At 34.5% G+C, this 23573-nt stretch overlaps 1 protein-coding gene across 1 annotated transcript in view; it reads left to right on the top strand.

The window, feature by feature from the left end:
* The window catches only part of DYNC2H1 (dynein cytoplasmic 2 heavy chain 1), a 429393-nt gene that overhangs the window by 325067 nt on the left and 80753 nt on the right, over positions 1-23573 (top strand). Inside the window, exon 84 of the mRNA XM_069080147.1 lies at positions 4749-4865. Within this exon, the coding sequence (XP_068936248.1) occupies positions 4749-4865 (117 nt within the window). The remainder of the gene's footprint in view (positions 1-4748; positions 4866-23573) is intronic.

Below are 23573 nucleotides of genomic sequence, written 5' to 3'. Positions count from 1 at the left end.
TTCCTTCCTTCCTTCCTTCCTTCCTTCCTTCCTTCCTTCCATCCACTTAGGAAAGATAGCTGCTTAAGGAGTCAACAATGTTTTTTAATTACATTCACTAGTTCAGGGGAAAAGTCAGCACCCTGAACTTTAGAAAAAATATAAGCAGAGAAATAAAGACCAAGAGACAAGGATCTGCCTGATCCAGGAATCAGCTACAAACTTTACATACATCCCTGATCAGGAGAGCCTTTACATCTGAGTAGACAGGGAGCTCTGAACATAAGGCCACTCAGAATCTTGACCAGGGAATCACAAGATCCTTTTCATAAGTGATCCCCAAAGCAAAATAACAACTCAGAGTATATATACACTTATCAGACCCAGAAGGCATCATAACTCTTGTGACTGAGTACCTAATTAGAAATTAGCAAAAGGTGTGAAAGCCTTCCTACAAGCAAGCCTCCCCTAAAAAACTTCATTTAAAGGACTACATGTGAGGCCTATTAATGGACAGGGAAGATCTTAAATCCTGTTAACATTACACATGGTATTCAGGTATTCCAGTTCTTATTTTTATCTCCTAGACTTGTCATTTGATTTGCTGTGAGATAGCTTACTTTCCCCTGATTTTTTTGGCAGTCTTTTGACTTTGCTTTATTATCTCTTGCTGCCTTATATAGTTATTAGCTTTTATATGATACATTCTAATTTTCTGGGAATTTGTTACTTGGGCAAGGTTTATACCATGCTATTCATTCCCCTTCTTCCATAGCTCTCTTTTATTTTTACCTCATCATTCCAAATCTAGGGTCAGAAGGATGGTAACCCTATGTCCAAATAAGATTCTTGGAAAGATGTAACAACATGGATGACTTTGTTTTACAGTCACTCATTGTTAATATCAAGTAAGGCAGGAAATAGATGTATGCTCACTAAAAATGTGTGTCATTGTGATAGAGGATTTCCAGCATGGTTCAAATTGCAGAAAGACTCCCAAAAGATAGTGGAATCTTTCAAGTGTTCTTCTTTGTGTATTTCATTAGTTTGATTACATTAAATGCTGGAATATTGCAAAGCCTCCTAAATAATCATTCATTGACAAAATAACAGGTGGATCACGAATATTTACTATCCTGACTATGATATTCAATTGGATAGATAACCCATAGAGCCAGCCCATTTGCGTGTGTGTGTGTGTGTGTATATGTGTGTGCATTCACAATGCGTGTGCACATGTGTATACTTGTGTATCTTATCTTTTGGACAGATACTATGCATAAACAGGAAAATTGCTTATAGCTTTTAATGGCCTACCAGCAGCTCCCTGACATAAAGGCTCATCTTTCTACATCAATATTTTCTCTTTAATTCTGTATGACTGTGATTGTTGTTCTACCAGTCTCTGAAGATTTGAAGTTTAGGTCACCCAGAAGGCACATGATTGGCATGAGCAGGCTGCAACACATTTACATAAGCAGTTGTGCAAAAGAAGTGGCATAAAAGGATGTGATTAGAGAAAATATGTGACTGGGAAAAATAGACTGTTCAATTAATGAAAACAAAGGATTAAGCAGTGAGTAGCTTTGCAATGTCAAAAGATCTGGACTTTGTGGAACATGTTGTGTAGACCCCTTCTGATAGATTGATGAAAGCACATAGACAAATGTTATAGCCAGGATGGGCAGGCATAGACGGGTCTGAATCTGCAGTGTGGATAGCAGTACTCATGTTGTAGATCACAGGAACATCACAATATCTTCTACCAAATAAAATTCAGTATCCTTTTCCTTGACTATCCATTTCCTCTACTATATTGTACCACATTTTTTCCAGTCTTAATTCAGACTTACCTCACAAGATTTTCCAAGGAAATAGTTTTATAAATCTTAAGACACTTTAGATATAGTTGAGTTTCTTTAATGAGAATCTTGTCTCTATAAACAGATAAAACATTGCAACTGATAAAAGTTGCAATTGGCATTTTTAACACATATGGTATACAAACTTGGAATTTTCTTTTTTAATTTATAAAAGATAACTATACATTGAAAATAATGTAACATGATTTATTGCAATAAATTTGTGAATTGAATAAATTACAAATATTAATATTATATATTTTAAATTATAGATCATACAAGTCCTAGAACATGTTCCATTTTAATAACTTAAGATATTTATAGTGGGGTACCTCATATGATTTCTAATGATATAAATGATAAATTATTTTCAATGGTAAATATTTTACTTAAAGTTATAATTTTACTTTCATTTAAAAAAAATTGAAGCCCTTGTTCCTTGATAAATGTTACACTCAAATTCTTATTTGTTTTCTGTCATATTTGACAAATTTAAAACAAGAATAAGTGATAGCAAGTGTTGCAAAAGTTAAAATAGCACTTCCTCTGACTACCAACTAGTGATGCTTTGTGGTCTAGCAAGTCTGATAAATTAGTTGCTGTTATAAGGTTCAGCTAAAGCAAATGAAAATAATTTATCAGAGAAACACAAGAAAATGAAACACTGCATCATCACAATTTTTAAGATTAGAAAATCAATCAAAAACTTCAGAAGTAACTTGACTATAACTGTATGATTGTGGAAGTTTAACAATTAAGTAGTGGATTCATTCCAAAAGATTAATGGGGCTCATTTTTATTACAAATTTTGCTGCTATGCGAACCTAGCAAAACAGGAAGTGATGTACAATGTGTTAAAAAATGCATAACAACCAACATCTTTCATGAAGTTAAAACAGAAAACTAATAAGTATGTTGCATTCAATAAATGTTGGGCTTTGATGTATTGATTTGTGAAAATATGTCTTTGTCTTTGCGTCTACATTACTCCAACTATATCTCAATTACAGTAGTAAATATACGAATATTAATATATTTAGAGAATAATGATTGTAGAGTTGTGTCAGGTTTCACATAGTTAAATAATATGACCACTGTCTTCAAGCTCATATTAATTATACCAAGATAAAATTAAGTATGATTCTTAGATAAATTATTAAAATTGCAAATGGATTATAAAACAAATAATCCAACTCATCTTTTAAAAAAATGTTAATAAAATATCTGGATTGTACTCTGGAAAGCCTTATTTATGTTCTACTTCATGAATTTATGGGGGATAAATTTAACACTGGAAGTGACCTTAGAGGTCATCTAGTCTAAACAAATGAATCCTCATTTGATGAGTGAGGAAACTGAGTCCTAGAGAATTGAAGGGCCTTGCCCATGGTAATACTGGTAGGAAGTTATAGAACCACAATGCAACCCCAGGTTGTGGGACTATAAACCCATCATACTTCCTAATACCTTGTCCCACCATCCTACACATCTAATTTGTATATATACATAACAGCTATTGTAGATAACCATGGAAATGGTTCTTTTAAAAGGCAAATAGGCCTTGATAGTATCATTTAATAAAGATGATTTTAATTAATTCACTAGTACTTTTTTATTGTTGAATCTTTTATGTGTAAGGAATCTGATAGTAAACACTGGATAAGCAGTTTTGATCAATATACCTTAGGCAGTAGAACTTCAAATGTTTATTTTTCAGATGCCCACAAATTTGAGTAATTATGTAGAACTTTAAAAAAAACATTTATTATCCTTTTTATCACCTTTTTATTTTCCTGTTTTTTATTGATTATTGTAATTCTTTAAGGTTCTGTACTTTAACTTACGTGAATAAGTCTGTACATCGATACAGACCCATGCCATAGTTGAAGGCCTGCAATTACTGTGGACAAAGAGTATTCATTAGATAGTGGCCAATTTTCTGAGAAAAAGACCCTTCAAAGGCAAGTTCTTAGGCAAAAGATATGTGGTCTCCTTTTTGGTCCATTTCTAAAGCCTTTCCACTTTTCTTAGACCTTCCAGAACTTGGTTATCTGCTGACAGATAAGCCAGGGTCACCTTTATACTATGATAAGGTATCAAAGTAAGACTTTAATAAAGGGTACAATGTATTGTCCTTCAACATTTTAGAAATAATTTAATTAAAAGCATGGAATCTTCCACTAGAGTAGGAATTATCCTACTCTGATGCTTCTCTGTGGCATAGTGGTAACTAAATTTTTGAAGCTTATGGTAGCAGCATGTAAATTGTAGCAGGTTCTTCTTTCTATTCTGGGAGAATGTTGCTAGTAGTTTCAGCAAGATGCTGCATATTCTTTAGTGATCCATTGTGAAAGTTATCAGTAGAATATTGGCCACAGTCATTTTTGGTCAGTGTAATTCCCGAAGACCATCTACTAAGTAAGTCAAAAGGTATTTTGATCTTCATTTATAGAAAACCCATACCAATCAAATAATAGGCCTTTAATGAATTAAAATTAAGGAATTTTAATAAATCAGATTATTAATCCCTTGAATATCTACATTTACCTTTTTCTGATAAGAAAAGATAAAAGTAGAATTTAAGTGACTTTCTTAGGATCACAGCATGAATAATGGTAACAGTCTTGGTTAGAACTGAGGTATCAAAATAACTTAATCCACTTCTCACTCATGCTCTTTTTATGACAGTCTCTCCTGCATGATTTTTATTAAACACCCCAAAAGTAGAAAATAAAAATGGAAAGTAGGATTAAAACTTGATGACAATATGTTTAATTTTTTTAAAAATTGTTTCATATTCTGTAATTACATTTGATTGAAATTTTATGTGTGTATATACAGATGCATATATATATATACATATACAGAAATATAGATTTATGCTCAGTTATTCTTTTTTATATTTAGGTTATTTCACAATTAAGAATCCTGGGTAGATCAGTAACCTCTGGCTGCAAGTTTGATAGAGAAATCTGGTCTAATGAACTTTCTCCTGTACTTAATCTGTGGAAGAAACTTAATCAGGTATGTTCTGTGGTTTCACAGTAAAAAACTGTAAAGTCTCCTTTCTCTTCCTTCATCAGTCTTTTTTACCAAAAAACTGAAAGTTGTCCATATCTGTGAAATGAACCACCACCTAGCACTGAATATGTTCATCTCTCTATCTTTACACCTGTCTTTCATTGTCTTTGCCTCTGTACCAGTCACGTTTGTGTTCTCACTCTCACATGACCGTGATCCTAGTGCAGGCCTTCATTCATCACCATTGATTTAAACTATTGTAGTACCATCATCATTGGAATCTTCCTTCCCAACAATACACCCTCTGTTCAGGGCCGAAGTACCATTTTGACTATGTCATTCCCCTACTAGAGAAGTCCAGTGGTTCCTTATTACCTTGTAATGGGAATAGGAATTTGAAGATCTTCCCTGCCCCTTGTATTAGCAAGCTAACAGGTACTTAGCACTACTTAGCACTCAGTTTCAAGTTTATAATTGTTTCAAGTATTAAGATCCAGAACTTGTGAATCCCACAGTGGGATGGACTTGTTGATATAACAGGAAAGGGCAGAACAGAGAGGAGCTAATACTGTATATAAGGAAAAGCCCAAGCTGAGAGAGGCCAGAACTTCTGGGAGTGAGCATCTAGAGGCTGGGCTGCTACTGCTGGAGAGGGAGAAGAGAACTGAGAAGAGAAATGAGAACTGAGAACTGAACTAAAAATTGAGAAGAACTGAGAAGTGAGAAGAGAAGAGAACTGGGAGGAGGCATGGCTGTGGTGCCGGTCTTTGATGTTAGTTTTTCAGATTTTTCTGCTGATAGAGGACAGTGCTGTTGTTACAGAAGCCCTGGGACCTTGCTGCTGGTTAAGAAGCCCTGAAAGAGGATTTTCTTGTTGTATGTTTACAGAAAGCCTGGAGGGTCTTGCTGATGATTTCAGAGATCCTGGGACTATACTGATGATTTGTATTGATTCCTCAGACCTTGTTGTTGGGTCTATGTTGATTTCTCAGGCAGAAAGTGAATTGATGAGGATGCCAGCAATGTGTAAGACTGTTATTGTGGCTTTGTTAAGCTTTGTCTTCCCAGGAACAGAAACTGTGAAGGACCTGAGGTGGACCAGACACTGTGAGCTTCAATATAGAACAGAAGCTACACAAAAAGGTGGACAAAGAACTGAGAGCTGTCTGCCTTTGAACCCAGGTGGCAGATGGATAGATTCAGGCAGGAGGAGGGACCATGGAAGAGGAACCATGGAAGCTGAGAGCCTGTCTCAAGTCAAGATGGAAAGACCTCTCCTTGTGTATATGCAAACTGAGAAAATCATGACTCATCGTGGCCTAGGAGTGGAGAACTCTGACCTTTATATTTAGATGATTGAGTTAAGGACTTCTCCAATTATGAAGAAAGAGGACTTTTTGATTGAAGAGATTAAGACAATGTGACCTAGGGATGGAGGACTTTGACCTTTGTACTTTGTGTCAATTAAATAGGCTTGCCTCCTCAAGGATGATTGAATTAAGGACTTACTAAATGATTGTGTTACTAAATGAATGTTATCTTCTGCTTAAAACTATGTGACCACTTTGGCAAAAAAACTATGTGGCAATTTTAGTGATAGGTTGTTAATTTATAATTATGACTGCTGTACTTTGATTTCTGTGAAAATTTTGCTTTAATATGTTACTGAATAAATAGACAGTTCACTATACTGTGTAATCAGAACCTTAAAGCTTTTCGCAGCAGCAGTCCTCTGGAAAGCTGCTCGTGCTTGGCTTTACATACCTCTAGGATCAAATATAAATTCTTCTCTTTGGTGTTTAAAACACATCACAACCTGACTCAAGTCTGCTTTCCAGGCTCAATACATGTTAATCTTTTCTACATACCCCGTGTTCTAGCCACTCTAACATACTTGTATTTCCTTGTACATGAAGTTCCAACTTATGCCTTTGTGCCATTGTATAGACTTTTCTGCAAACCTAGAATGTACTTCTTCCTACCTTTGCTTCTTAGATTCCCTAATTTCCTTCATAACTCAGTTCAAATGCCACCTATTACATGAGACCTTTCATTATCTTTCCAGATGCTGGTTCCTTCCCCAGCAAAATTATTTCATAATTTTTTTGTATATATTTTATATTTACTTATTGTTTCCCCCAGTAGATCAGAAGCTCCTCAAGGGCAAGGATTGTTTTCTCTCTTTGCTTTACCTGAGTATCTCTGAAAACTTAATCTTAGATTCTTAGTTTTGAATTTTTACCTCTCAAATCCTTCTAGGTGCAGTAGCTTAACTATATATGCTTCTTTTTTTCTCAGTGAGTAAGGAGAAATTCATTTGGCTCCCTTGGAATGAAATATAGTTATTTGTCCGACCCATCTGATCTTTTTTCCCTCTGGATCCTCATCCAGATTATATCCTCTACTCACAGTTGTTCCTCAGGGTTCTGTCCTGGGCACTCTTCTCTTTTGTGTCTATACTGCTTCACTTGGTGATCTCATCAGCTCCCATCGATTGAATTACCCCCTCTTTGGTGGTGATTCTACCTTTCCTGCCACAACCTCTCTGATGACCTTCAGTCTCTAGCCACCCACTGACTTTCAGATATCTCAAACTGAATGTCTGGGAAGACATCTTAAACTCGATGTGTCCAAAATGGAACTAATTTTCTTTCCCCCATAAATCTCCTCATGACCCCACTGTTACCTTCCCTAGTATCTAAAGGCCAACACCATTTTCCCAGTCCCTCAGGCTTGTAACCTAGGAGTCATCTTGGATTCCTTACTATCTCCCATTTCCCATATTCGGTCTGTTGCCAAGGTCTGTTTATTTCACCTTTGCAACATCTCCTGACTATGCTCCCTTCTCTTCTCTGACACTACAACTATTCCAGTGTAGACTCTCATCATCTCAGTCTGTACTGTTGCAGTAGCTTGCAGGTGGGTCTGTCTGCCTCAAGTCTCTCCCTATTCTAGTACATCTTCTATTCAACAATAAAAGTTACTTTCCTAAAGCACAGGTCTGATTATGTTATTCCTCTACTGAAAAACTCCACTGGCTTCCTATTGCCTCCTGGAGTAAATAGAAAATGGTCTGTTTGGCATTCAGCAATTTAGTAACAGACTGGAATTGGAAATAATTTTCTTCTTTTAGTCCAGCGATCTTTTTTAGTACATTTAGTCCAAAGAACAGTAAGTTTGCTGAAGATGGGCCTTTAAAAAAATAATCCCTTTGGATCTTGAATAGCAAAGTGTCTTTTTCTATGACCTTGTTGTGGTAATTTATCACCAACTAATTTTTTACAGTAAAGGATTTTCTCCCAAGGTCATCCAATCCAATAATTTAGCAAGCATTTATTAAGCAACTACCATATGCAAGGCACAGAGCTAGAAAGACTATGGAAACAGAAAGACAAAACTAAAAACAATCTTTATTCTCAAGGAGCTTACCATTCTGTTGGGCAGGGGAGATGTGATATTGATAACTATATATGAGATATGTGATATTGATAACTATGATAATTTGAAGGCAGTAAAAGATCACAAATAACTGGGTGAAATTAGATAAAGCTTACTTTAGTAGATGGAAGTGAACTGAGACAGGAAGAAAACTTCTTGTTTTAAGAGACAGGGGTTAAAAATGAAATGTGTGGCCATTGGCATTTACAATCAAAAGGACTTTAATAATCTTGTAAAGAGGAATTTCATTTGAATGTTTGGGGATATGTAGTTTGTTTACAGATGGTTGAGAACTGTGGGTGAGGAAAGGAAGGGGAAGAAATTAATATAGATTGGGTTTTTTTAAAAGAATTTATGAAAGAAAGGAAGGATATAGTAAGATACCTTAAGGAGATGATCAGGTCAAATGAAGGGTTTTTGTTTGTTGTTATTGTATGGTTAGTTGATTTTTTTTTTTAAGGACAGAGAAACTTGGGAAGATTTATAAGCAACACGAAATGAGCCAGTGTATAGGTAGAGATTAAAAGAGAAAGGGGAAATAATTGAAGGATAAAACTCCTGAAGAAGACCAGAGGGGATAAGTTTAGGTCATAAGTAGAAGCTTTGGTCTGTATGAGAAGTACCACCTCTGTATCAGAAATTGGATCTAAGGAAAAGAGAAAGAAGTAATGACAGGGGGATTTGAAGTATAAAAACAGGGACTAGTTAGTGCTCACAAAGGCCTCCATTTTCACAGTAGATTATGAAGTGAGATCTTCTGTTGACAAGGAGCAAGGATAATAGTATACAAAGCAAAAAATAGTTTATAAACAACCTCAAGCTTTATTTTAAGCATTATTATAAATCCACAGACCTTTAAAAGAGCTATACTCTATTTGGCTAGAGATGTAATTTGTGCACTGTATTTCCATAGGTGTTCTAATCTGGCTGTTTTTTTCTCAGATAACATCCACATTGGATTTTTATAATTACATGCAATGTTAAATACTCCAGTAGCAATCTCAGCATTGTACTAGTGTTGACATTCGCTCCTAAAATATTCTGCATAATCATCTACCCCAGACAATGTTTTTGGACCAGCATATTAACTTGGAATGTATTTTCCCCTGGTAGTCTTTTCAAATTAAAACAAGCTCAGTGAAAAGTCATTTTAGTAATAAGTATTTCTTTATCCCTTTGTTACCATAAACTTTATGTTTGTAATTTTCTCATTTACAAAAGTAAACAGTTCCCCTTCCCCTGTCCCTGGCCCCTTATTTGCAATTTATGTCAGATTTCCTTACTTATAATTTATGATACAGAATGTTAAGCTCCTTGAGAACAGATATTGTTTTTAGTTTGGTTTTGTCTTTCTGTTTCCATAGTCTTTCCAGCTCTGTGCCTTGCATATGGTAGCTGCTTAATAAATGCTTGCTGAATTATTGGATTGGATGGCCTTGGGAGAAAATCCTTTACTGTAAAAAATTAGTTGGTGATAAATTACCACAAGGTCATATGACATTGTGATTCAAAAGCAATACATTAATAAAATAGTTCCCTTCAGCTGTCTTCTTTCCCTTCAGCTTGTATGTCATCTTGAGATTTTATTACTTATATACTAGTTGAAGATGCTCTTTAAAAATATAATTAAGGCAGTGTAGCTCCAACACAATATTCAAAGCACCAACAGCGACTGTAAATATGCCAACACTTCTCAAGCACAAAATATGACAAACTCCATGTAGAAGACAGAAGCAAGACATTTATTCAGATACCAGAAAACCAAATCCATCATAGCAACATAGAAGTTAACACACCATAACACAGCAGAGAGCCACACCATTAGCCTTCCCACAAACCAATACTCACAGGACTAGCTGTCTCCCTGGGTGTGTCATCTCCTCCCTCCAGATCTAACTGCTCTGACTCCCAGCTTCCTGTGGGCTCTGCTCCATCCTTCAGCAAACTCCTCCTACCACAGGCTCCATGTGATTACATTCAGTCTATTAGGGGGCAGGAAAGATCTTCAAGTTCCCTTAGGCTTATTAAGGGTCAGGGAAGATCTATTAAGGGATAGGGAAGATCTTCGAATTACCATTATAGGCAGAGAGTTTTAATTTATGAATGTGTGGGGTTTTTTTTTTCCATAAGAAGAGCCTAATTAATTAGTAATTAAATATTATCAAACAAAATATCCTTATAATCAATTCACTTCAAGATTACATATCCAACAATCAAATTTTTATTAAGCACTTTTTATGACAGGCATTATGCTCAATTCCGGAATACAAAGAAAGATAAAAATCTTACCTGCCTTCAAGGATTACATTTTATTATGAAAGAGAACATGTAAATAAAAAGTTGCTACTTCTTCAACTACTACTACTACACATGCACATACACACATGCATGCACACACACGGTAGATGAAAGATATGGCATACGTAAGCAGAAATACTGGACAATTGATAAATTGTATGACTTTTGGAATGCTTTTGGGTATCTACACTTGAATATGCTTATATATGACATTTTAGAATAGCATACTTTGAATCAAAAGATAAAATTATAGTGAGAAGAATTGACTTGGGACAAGTTGGAGAACTTCTCAGCTTCCCAATCTTTCCCTGCTCATTCAATTTATCCCTCTTTCCATCTGCTGAAAATAGAAGGCAGTGTTATTCAGCCAGCCACAGATCCAGGAATTAAATTACATTTAGAAGATATATGTAGTATATAGCTTTCTAAATTAAGTTTGTAAATAGTGTCCACCATTTCTAAAAGATTATTGACAAAGGGATTGGGATCTTTATAATTTGGATGACAGTTTCAAAGTAATTTCATTAAAGTGTTTATACTACAAATATAATTGAGCAGTTGAGTATAAATTAACCTAAGGATTTTTGTTGTGGACATTTCCCTACAATTATTTGGTGCCTGCCACTCGCACTCTGTAACTTGTTGTTAATATGTGACCTGCTTTCTCCAGGCATGGAACCCCAAACAGCTAATCAATAATTAGGGTAATTACATTTTCCATTATCATCTAAAGATTGCTTCTCTTATGAAACATAAAAACACAAGAATAATATAAGGGCAGGATATTTTTGTAGATATGTTTTTAAATATTTTATGGCTTATTGATTTTGATTACTTCTTTTTAACATCAATTTCATGATAGCAATAACTTACACTAATAAGGGACTTTAAGATTTGCAAGGCATTTCAGCATACGCAATTAAATTTCACTTTGACTTTGATAGGATGATTCTGTGAAGGCCTTCACTTTCATAAAGAAAATTATTTAAAGGACAGCACTATCCTTCCAGTCACTTAGGTTTTCAACTTTGAAATCATCTTCAATCCATCAATGACTATGTGCAGCTCTACCATAATTAATGGACCTATTTCAGCATTGTCTGTTGGTTTTGCGGTTGTTATTTTCCTATTCTGTGCTCTTTAAGAGTAGTTTTTCTCAGGAGAAAATGACACTGAATCATAGAAAGAAATTATGAAAAATCAGGTCTTGCATATTTATATGCTTTATTTGAAATTTTGCAAGGCAAGGTAAGGAGTCTCTTCCTAATACAGGATAAATAAAAACAAATGCAGCATTACTATGTGAAGTATTCATAACTGTTGAAGCAGAATGTAAGATGTTAAAAATGTTTTGGTTTTATATCTTCGTGTCATATAGCAAATGAGTTCAATCTTTATACTTTTATGATTTCTTTTTTAATCTTTTATATTTGTTTAATATATTAATTTTTCCCAATTACATTGGGAATTATATAAAAAAGGCAAACAATTTGATATAAGTTGTACATGTTTAGTCATGGAAAACATTCCCATATTAGTCATGTTGGAAAGAAAACAGACTAAAAAAGATACCCCAAGAAAAATAAAGTTTAAAAAAGTGTGCTTCAATATGCATTTAGACTCCATCAGTCCTTTCTCTGGAGATGGATAGCATTTTTCATCATAGGTCCTTCAGAATTATCTCAGATTACTGTATTGGTGAGAATAGCTAAGTCATTGACAATTGATCATCATACATTGTTGCTGTTACTACATACAATTTTCTCCTGTTCTACTCATTTTACTTTGCATCAGTTCATGTAAGTCTTTCCATGTTTTTCTGAAATCATGTTGCTCATAATTTGTTATAGTACAGTAGTATTCCATCATAATCATATCACAACTTGTTCAACCATTCCCTAGTTGATGGGTATCCCCTCAATTTCTAATTCTTTTTGTTTGTTTGTTTTTTGGAGGGGAGAGGGTAGGGCAATTAGGATTACCCAAGGTCACATGGCTAGTTTTTTTTGTATTTGTGTGTCAAGTGTCTGAGGCTGGATCTTATCCCAGGTCCTCCTGACTCCAGGGGTCTCTACTCACTGTGCCATCTAGCCACCCCTCAATTTCTAATTCTTTATTGGTACAAAAAGAGGTGCTATAAATATTTTTGTGCATATAAGTCCTTTCCTTTTTTTTTTTAAATCTCTTTGGGGGACATTGCCATGTCGAAGTGTATGGACAATTTTAGAGCCCTTTGGGCATAATTACAGGTTGCTTTCCAAAATGGTTGAATCACTTCACAACTCCACCAATAGTGCATTAATATATCAAGTTTCCCATGTCCCCACCAACATTTGTCCTTTTTCTTTTTGGTCATATTAGGCAGTCTGATAGGTATGGGTGATACCTCAGAGTTATTTTAATTTTCATTTCTCTAATCATTGGTGATTTAGAGTATTTTTCATATGATTGTAGATAGCTTTGATTACTTTGAAAATTGCCTGTTCATGTCCTTTGACCATTTATCAATTGGGGAAAGGTTCTTATTTTTTATAGATTTGACTCTGTTCTCTATATATTTGAAAAATGAAACCTTTGTTGGGGGAACATGATGTCATTTTTTCCGCAGTTATGATTACTATGCATTTCCCTCTATCCTATTCCCCTTCCCCATTTATCCTACTCTTTTTTCTCCTTTTACCCTGAGCATGTTTTGCTTCTGACAACTGTCTCCCCCGATATGCCCTCTCTTCTATTAGTCTCCCCTCTTTTGTTACCTCTTTTTGCCCCTGTTTTCCAGTAGGGTAAGAGATAGGTTTTAATACCCAAGTGTATATGTTACTCACTTCTTTGAGCTAATTCTGTTGAGAGTAAGGTTGACAAGTTTCTTTCCTTGTTGCCTATCTTTCCCTTCACTGAAAATGTTCTTTTTTGCCTTGTTTATGTGAGATAATTTACCCCATTCTACTTCTCCCTTTCCCCTTTCTTATAGAACAATAGCTTTGTGGAGAATGATAATGAATCCTGATTTAAACATGTTGAGTTTGAAATGTCTGTAGGACATCCAGTTGATGTAGTATTAAAGCTGAGGAGCAAAAGTTAAGCTGAATGTGTAGCACTGTGGGTTAGCTATGTGTAGTGTCAACCACACTGGCATACCCAGGATGGCTGCTAGCACAGGTTCTTAGATCTGCTTTACTAGGAAAGCTAGATGTGAAAGGGGTCAGAAGTCTTTTTTAATTACATTAGCTAGTTCAGGGGAAAAGTCAGCATGCTGACCTTCAGAGAAAATACAAACAGAAAATACAAGCAGAGAAATAAAGACCAATAGACAGGGCTTCTAACTGTCTGAGAGATTAGCACAGATCAACAGACAGATCCAACTGTCTCACCAAGGCAATACATACATAGTTACCAGAGAGAAAAGCACCAACATCAGGGTTTTTCAAAACCAGGGGGCTCCTTAACAGCTACCCATTATCCCATCTGGTCAGATCACAAGAATATTCTTCCAGTGAGTGAGCCCCAAAGCAAAATGCTAACCTCATATATACCCTTTTTAGATCCAGAGGGCATCACAACCCTCATGACTCAGTGCCTAATTAGAAATTAACAAAAGGTGTGAAAGCCTTCCTACAAGCAAGCCTCCCCTAAGCAAGCTTCCCTAACAGCTCCACGTAAGGCCTATTAATAGGTGGGGAAAATCTTATATCCCATTAACATTACACTATGCTGAGATGATAATTTCTCCAGGAGGTGATGAAATAACCCAGAGAGAAGCTAGGAAATAGCCTTTGATGACAAGCATGGTTAGGAGATATGCCATGGATATCTATGCAACATCTATGGATACCTAGCAAAAGAATCCAAGAAAGAGGGGCTTGTCAAGTTGTAGATGAAAAACATTGCCACAAAAACCCAGGAAGAAGAGTGTCCAGAAGCAGAGGGTTGTTGGGAGTGCCAAATGCTCTTGATTAAAGTGGTATTTTATTTAGTTGCCAATAATTTCCTCCTAACTAAATCAAACTCTCTTGTCTATTATGTATGTCTCTTGACTTTTTCTCTGCCCCAGTCCCCACACTCTTTATTGATTTGACTTCAGGGACACTCTACAGTCTATTGTTCATACTGATCTACACTGTACTTTGTTTCATGACTATGGAAATTTTATATGTAAACTGTGTAAAGGGCTGAAACAGAAATGAAGGGACCAAGTAGAAGGCATTAGTTCAACAATTATTATCGACTTCCTTCTAATTGCAAACCACTAAGAAGGTAAATGAACAAAAAAAAATCTCTAAAATCAAGGACCTCACATGAGATAAGGCATATACATTTATAATGATTATTAAAGGTAGAATGTGAATGAGTAATTACAGAGTTACAAAATAACTATGATATTTAAAAGGAGAGAGAAATTAGTTTCAGCTTAAGGTAGAGGTAGTCCTGAGGGAAGACTTCTTAGAAGAGTTGATATTTAAGTTGGACCTTGAAGGGTGGTTCAGAATTAGGTAAATATAGGTGATATATAGAGTTGGCTAAAGCTGAGTGTATAGATAGTGGCAAAGTAGATAGATTATGTGGGTAGGGTGAGGAAAGTTTTGTATGAAGCCTTAAAGCCATTTGTCAACAGTTATGATGAATAATAGAGAACTACTGAAGCGGCTTGAGGAAATAAGGCTGATGTAATTGAATCACTGTGGTTGACTGCCATTATTTATTGGGGGCAGAAAGCACTAGAGCAAAGATCTGGAATCATGAGACTGTCTTGAGTTAGGAGAGACCCGAGTTAGAATCGTAACCCCTACTCTTACTAGTTGGGTGAACATACTCAAGTTATTTAACATTTTAAAGTCCTGGTTTCTCATCTGCAAAATCTAAATAATGATATTACTTAATAGCTGACATTTACATAGACTTTAAGTTTTGCAGAATACCTTGCATACATTATTTAGGGTGATCAGATCATTGGTCTAGAATTGGGACAGACGTTTGAGGTCATCTTGTCCATCTCTATCACGTTACAGATGAAGCTAGGGTACAGGCAGTAAATATCTGAAGTGGGATTTGAACTCAATTCTTCCAACTGCAGAGAGTATTCTTTCCTCTCTACCATGCGACCTGATTTGGTCCTCACAACAGCCCTCTAAGATAACCCTACCTCTAATTTACAGATGAGAAAACTGTGACCAAAAGGTATTAAATGACTTGTCTGAACTAACATAGCTTGTAGGCTGAGGCAGGTTTCAAGTCTAGGTCTTCCTGATCCACGTGCAGCATTGTTGCCACCTCTCCAGCTTATTTCATAGGCTCATGTGGAAGAGCAAATCAGATCATGTTTGGAAGCCTAGAAACATTAGTTAAAATTTCAATTATTTGTCATAAGTGAAATTAATTGTGGAGGGGGAGATAGTCAACCCTTTGAGTATGAGTTACTCGGAAGAGACTGAGTTGGAGTGGGATGGTGGGGTAAGGAAATGCTGTGATCAGGGGATGGGAATGAAGAAACTAGAGGACTTAGCACTTAGGTAAATACTTGAAAGACAAAGAGGCACAGAAGAATCCAAAACTGTAGATCAGAGGACTTAAGAGATCTTGTGTATAGTGAAAGGGAAGTTCAGCAGAAGGGAAAATTTAATGGGGAGATTTGAAGTTTATTTTTTGCCATGTGCAGTTTCAAGTAACAGGAACATCCAGTTGGGAAGGCAAAAGGTACAGGACCTAGACTTAATTCCAGATCTAGAAGTGGGAAAACTATGATATTCTGAAGAAAGTAGGAAGAAAAGTGAAAATTTGGAAAAAAAAATTCTTTGACTTAAAAAAAATCAAATCAAGAAACTTTTGCTATTTAATTTCTTTTGCAATATACTTTATGCAAATTGGCATTATAAAACTTGATGGTCATAATAATGAGCTGTTTTTACTTTGGTAAAATAACCATTAGGAAAAAAATCCATGGTTCTTAATATATTCTTTTAAGAAAATAGAAATATACAGTTGCTGTGCAGTTTCATGAAATGATTTGAAAATTTGATATCCCATTCATACTTTAAACAAGGAACAGGAGAAAGCAACATAATTTTACTGGTATTTATCTTGAAGATGTAATTAAAGAAGAGGTTTAGACTAATTACATGAAGGAATATTGGTCTTTAGAGAAATATAGCTTAGTTTAACACATTGGGTCACCCTAGAATCCCAATTAAATTACACATTAAGTGAACTTCTAGTTGAATACTGGTAAAATGGTTTTAAAAGAAAGAGCCAGTAAATGTATCAGACTGGAAGTCATTATTTTTAATGACTAATATCCCTTTGGTATATATGAGTTCTGTGCAAAAGGTGCTTTTTATAAATAATCTACTTGTTAGTGCTTTTCCATTTTGTTCTAAAAATCTTTGTGGTACCATTCTTTCCTTCATAATATATATATTTGGAGTTTGTTTTAATTTAATTTTTTAAATGTAGTGCTTTTCATGATTTCAGTGACCATGACCATGAGGATTCTTATCAGCTTGCACACCTAACCACTTGAGCCTATTAAAAAACAAAAAAGAAACCCAAACTCATTTAAGAAATGCTCTCCTGATCTTTACAACAATAACAAAAACTTTTCAGTAGCTTACTGGGAAAGCAATTTTTATTAGTGTTGTTTGTGAGAAAGAGATTTTTAAACCTACCATCATTAACTTCACTTGTGGCATTTAGTTATTCCCTTGACTTATCAGTTGTTTTAGAATTGCTTTTAAATTAGTGATTTCCAGACTTTGTATCACAGCTTCTTTATTGTAATTTTATAACAATCAAAGAAAACTTAAACATAGAATAAGATGACCTGACACAGAGTTTTTGATTGATAATAACATTTACTTTTCATTTTATGCCAGCAGTGTGACAAAGTGGATAGAAAGTGGGCATCAGAGCCAGGAAGACTTGATCCTCCCTCTGACATACTTGTTTGTGGGACCCTGGAAAAGTCACTAAAAGTGTCAATAATGTATGCAGCTCTCCAAAACTATAATTTGCATAGAAGATGTCACCCTGAATTAGAATAGGGGATTTTCTCAATACAAAGTTGTACCTTGTACTTAGGAAATCACAGGGTCAGTCAGTAGGTAGCCTCAATTAATAACTTATAAAGCAGTAATTGTAATATAATTAATGTAATGGGTAGGCTTGTTTTATACAAGTTTTTCAAACAGTGATGTTGTTAATGATATTGCTCCCCATAATTCTTTTTTAACCACTAATCAAGATAGACTTTTTGTCTTTACAGAAGAAAACCCATCTCACAGGAGTAAAATTTACTAAAATTTATATCATGGTTTTGATAAACTAGTGAAATCTTTTATTTTCCTATAGCTAAAGCATTATAAGAACTTCAGGTTTAGATTCTTGTTCTGATATACTATTCCAACACAACCACCTATTCTTGTTTAGATAGAGGAAAACCAAGTCACCATTTATCTGTTGCAAATGGATTTCTTATCTCTTCATATTTAGAAATATCTCAGTCCTTAAAATACATACATACATATATATGACAAGCCTGCCATTATTTTCTTTTATTTAATTTGCAGAACAAGTATTTGTTTTAAATTGGGAAACATGTAAAATATTGTTTTATAAATTTATTATCTATAGTTCTATTTTTTAACAAATAAGCACTTTGTCTTTATGAATCAGAATATATTTGAAGATCATGTGATGACATGTTTAGAGTATTTAGTTTTTGAAAAATATACGCCAGTTTTTCAAGTTTTGGGGAGAGGAATTTTTGTTTTATAAAGAGTTTGCTTCATATTTGTTATAATTATCACTAAAAAAAGTGATAATTTTTTATTTTATTCCAAATACCCTTTGAAGTATTTGGCATAAGAAATACACTGTTTTTTGCAGGAATATATAGATGTTCTGTATTCTGTCTCCATATCAGCACTCACTTTTGCAAAGAATCTTCCTTTCATTTAACTGTTTTTAAGCAAGTTTAATTACTTTACTTATATAAGAGCTTGAAAAAGTATATTAGTTCCTTCTCACTTATATTTCTTAATACATGTATTTTTTGTGAGTCATAGGCAACTCGATGGCACAGTAGAGAGAGCAGTGTACCTGGAGTCAGGAAGACCTGACTGGCCTAAGAGACACACTAGTTATGTGACCCTGGGCAAGGCATTTAACTTTGTTTGCCTCTGTTTCGTTATCTGTAAAATGAGCTTGTGTAAGATGTAACAAGATTAATTTCATCCATATCAGTAGCTGCAGAGAGTAATGCTATATATCCTAATGAATGACATTTAGAAATTGTGCAAACAACTTTCTGCTGTGCAAGAGATTATTTGGTTATCTGAAATTTTTTTGTTTTGCTTATTAAAAACATAATTTTCTCTGGAAAATATGGAATGTTGCCAATATATTCTACATATACATTTCAAGGAGTCTTTTCAGTTTTTTAGCTTCCATAGTGTTTATAGCTATTGTTCATAAAACACACACACACACACACACCTTTCCTCTTGATCACAATATTTGTGAATCCCAGTGATTAACATGGTATATCATATTTTCCTGATTTAGTCTCTTTTACTTTTTGTTTCTATATTTCCTTTACTTTATCTATCCCTTTTGGCTTCTCTCATACTAATATCAGGTGCTGCAATGGATTTTTTCTTTAAACAGGTAATATGTCTATAAAAATTAGAGACAATAGCATATTTACTACAATTAAATTTAGATTTAATTGATGAAATGACAAATGATTTTAACAGTATTTGAATTTTTTCAATTTTAAAAAAATTACAGCTTTTTGGAAACGTGTCTTGTATTATACTAACTAAAATAAATGATGTTAAGAACTATAACAGATAACATAGTACTTTTAACTTCAATACTCATTTTGTTTAACTTTGAGTTTACATACTTTCTGTATAATGAGCCTAGCCCAGTTTATTATGATCATGTCAGATTGTATCCACTTTGAAATATAATGAGGCCAACTCAGATTTTACTTCATTTGTTCGTAGTGCATCACGTAATTCTAAGTTGCATTTTCTATCTGTTGCAATGAATCTATGGTGTCTCCCTTTTGTTTTCTTTAATTTGGACATTTTCATTGAAAAAATGGGTATATGCATGCAAGCTTTTAATTAGATTATTTCTGATGTTCGGTGATTATTCTATGTCCCTCTTCCTAAAATGGTTTTATTCTTCCTCCAAGGGTAGCATGTTCCACAATATGGAAAACCCTAGCAATGTGAATGTGGATTTGCATTATTATCCTTTTGATCAAATAGGGTAGAACTACTGCTCAGAGCAGATGGGAAGATGATAATAGATAATGGAGAAAAGGAATAACTCATTCTCCTATTTTGCTTTCTTTCTTGGCTGTGAAGCTTTGGGCTAGAAAGTATAAATCAAAAAAATGAAACCTAAGATTAGTGAGATGGATTATAAATGGGGTGATAGAAGCCCTTAATGAGTTCATGTCACCAGGCCCATGTGAACTATAGAGATTCACAAAGGAACTGCCAAATGTGATTATTGACCTACCTTCACTGCTTGTTGAAAAATATTGAAAATAAGAGATTCTGGAGGCCTAGAAAAGGGCAAATATCCTATTTTTCTTTTAAATAAAGGTAGAAAAGAGTTGAATCTTAAGTTTATGAGCTAGTGAGCTTGACTTCAATTCCGCATGTAGAAATAAAGCAGCGATCACTAAGAGCTTTAATTTCTTTATTAAGAACAGGTCTTTCCCGGGGTGGCTAGGTGGCACAGTGAAGAGAGAACCGGCCCTGGAGTCAGGAGAACCAGAGTTGAAATCCGGACTCAGACACTTAACACAAAAACCAGCCGTGTGACCTTGGGCAAGTCACTTAACCCTAGTTGCCTTCCAAAAAACAAAACAAACAAAAAAAAAAAGAACAGGCCTTTCCCAATGAGCTTCATTCCCTATTTTGACAGGATTACCATGCTAGTAAATGTGGGGAATGCTATAGATACAAATATTCTTCTTTTTTCAATAAGACATAACAAAGTGTCTCATATTCTTCTCCTGGGTATGATGAAGAGATGAGGTATAAGCTAAGATGATAAAACTAGAAGGATTTAAAGCTTAATGACTAGATGAAATTAATAATAATAATGATAATAATACAAGGGAATAAGCATTTATGTAGTACATTCTTTGTGCCAGGCAGTATACTAAGCATTCTACAAATATTATCTCAATTGATCCTCACAACAACCTGGGAAGGTTGATACTATTATTTTATGGATGAGGAAACTGAGACAAATGAAAAATTAAGTGACTTGCCTAAACAGCTAGCTAGTATCTGAGGCCGGATTTGAACTCATAACTTCTTAACTCCAGATCCAGTGCTCATTTCACTGCACCACCTTGCTACCTAATAATAATGGGTAAGTGTTAGTTTGGAGAGAGGTAGCTAGCAGCCTACCCCAGAGATCTATTTTGAACTCTGTGCCATTCAACACTTTTATCAATGATTCAAATGAAAACCCAGATGCATGGTTTTTAAATTTGCAGATGACATGAAACTGGGAGGAATAGTTAGCACATTGCATGATAGTATCTAAAAACATCTCAAGAGGATAGACTGATGTGCTAAAACCAGTAAGATGAAATTTGATAGGAATAAATATAAATAAATGTATACTTTTGTGTCATGTGCATAAGAGGTGTGATATGGTTAGATAACAGTTCACAAAGAAAGGGATCTGGAGGTTTTTTTCTATATTTAAAACCCAACTTCAAGGATTTCAGAATTCTGAATTCTTTGTTATTGTTCATACCACCATTTCAAAGGAAAGTGTAAAGGGCTGCATTAAAGATTTAATTATTTTAAGACCATTTTTGTACATTTGTTTAGTTATTCATATTACTGTTATTTTCTACCACATTTTTGTATATTACTTTAACGTTTTGTTTGTTCCCTTTGAGTCTATAAAGAAAGTAATTGCTGACATTTAAAGAATAGTAATATCCTCTAATCAGATAACAAATTTTTCTAAATATTTTTTCTCCATCTTAGAGATCTCTATATTGAATATTCTTCTGCTTGTAATGTACTACTTTCAAGAGAAATATTGCTAACAAAAGCAAGCAAAAATTAAAAAAAAACAACAAAACCTTTTCAAGCAGTATTTACTTTGTCCTTGACTTTACCTTTCTTAAGGAACTTTGCCACAGGAAAAGCTAACATTTCTTTTGCTGAATCTTAGGACCTGCAATGCAGATTTGCCTTTGCAGAATAAAGTGGCAATAATGGTAATCAGACTGAAGCAACTGAGTATTGACTGAAAGCCCTTAAATGTAATAAAATTAGTTTGTGCTGAGTTATTGTTTTACATAGTACTTAATTTTATATCACATTATTAATTATGCCATTGTTGTTCCATCCTTAATTTAGCAGAGACTGAGAAATAGGAGATAAATGCATTTTGTGACAACCTCAATCAGGCAGTTGGATCAGCATAAAGAGTAATGATTTCTGTATTTACTCACTGAGCTTGAATATGTTAATCAATTTTCTGGCTTGATCATAAGGTCCACTGCAGTGGATTTATTTTTTCCACTAAAAATAAGAGATTCATAGCCTTTTAAAATAATTTTTTGGTCAATTTTACCCCATAAAATCAGGCTGAACTTGATTTAAAGACTTACATTTCATTCACTTTTAAATTAAATAATAGATACCTTTAAATCAAGTTTCTGTTCCAGCATTCTATTGAAATTTCACTCTAGATTGGTATCAATGAACCACCTAATTTTCTTAAACTGTCACTTTACTGTTTTGACACCACTGACTATCCATTTTCCCTTTCTTGTCCTTGTGTACTACCCTAGCTTTCCTTCTGTTTTTCTAATGTCCTTTCTTATTTTCATTCTTCTACCTCTTCTCATCCTCTAACAATGAATGTACTTTGACTTGATCTTCAACCCTGTTTCCCTCCAAGCTCTCTTCCTCAGAGCAGTTCTGTTCTACCTTTTTTATTTATGAACTCCATGCAAATGATTTTTAAATCTCTTTTTTTTAATCTGCCTTGATCTCACTCCTAATCTTGTCTCTAACAAATCCAACTGTGTACTTATTAATCATTTATACCTAGGTAGAAATGTGGATAAAGTCTTAAGAATTTGCCTTTTGCATTATTGAGAAGATTGAAACCACACAAAATGCACACCTCAGTTTTCTTCCTCTGTTTGAAAGATTTCTAAACCTTTTTCCTCTTAGAAGTTTTAGAGAAAGATGACTCTTCTTGACAAGACCAACACTTATATCTTCCATATTGAATATGGAAGGATTCCATATGGAGGACCTTCTGTCCTCCATAACCTCATTTTGTCTTTTCTTTAGTTAATTTCTGTTCAGTTAAAAATATTAATTAACACTTGTTCTGTAGAAAATGCTGTCACCAGTGTTTGGGAGGTTATGAGGTTTAAGTAAGCCATAATCATTACCTTTATGGATCTTAGTAATAAAACATACACATTGATAACTTATACAAAATAATATATTATAGTATGTGTTATGGGTATCTATAATATATCTGTGTGAGGAAATATTAATAGAATATTGAGCAGGTATGAGATTCAGGGTGGGTTTAATGGAGGAGATGCTGTCTGATGTGGCATTTAAAAGGTGAATCGTAGTTGAGTGGGAAAAAGTTGGAGGGAGAGCATTGCATAGAAGAACAGTGTGATTAAAGTCACGGTGTTGGTACAAAATAGATTTGGAGGAATATAAAGAATAATCCCGTTTGGATGAAGCATAGGATAGGTGGCATGGAATAGTTTGAAATAAGAATAAAATGTCAAAGTTGTACGGGATTTTGGAAGCTTTGAATGCAAGCCAGAGATGTCTGGATTTTATTCAATAGGCAGTAAAAAAAAAAACCCCTTGAAGATTTTGAACAGGAAGAGTGATATGATCAGACTAATGTTTGAGGAAGAATAATTTGGCATTGTTTTGAAAGGCA

Source organism: Petaurus breviceps, unplaced genomic scaffold (genome assembly GCF_028583685.1).
Source record: "Petaurus breviceps papuanus isolate PSGF00001 unplaced genomic scaffold, PetGlider_PUasm1.0 91133, whole genome shotgun sequence".
Taxonomy (NCBI): Eukaryota; Metazoa; Chordata; class Mammalia; order Diprotodontia; family Petauridae; genus Petaurus; species Petaurus breviceps.
The sequence above is the reverse complement of the archived record's forward strand: the minus strand, read 5'-3'. Positions and strand labels throughout refer to the sequence as shown.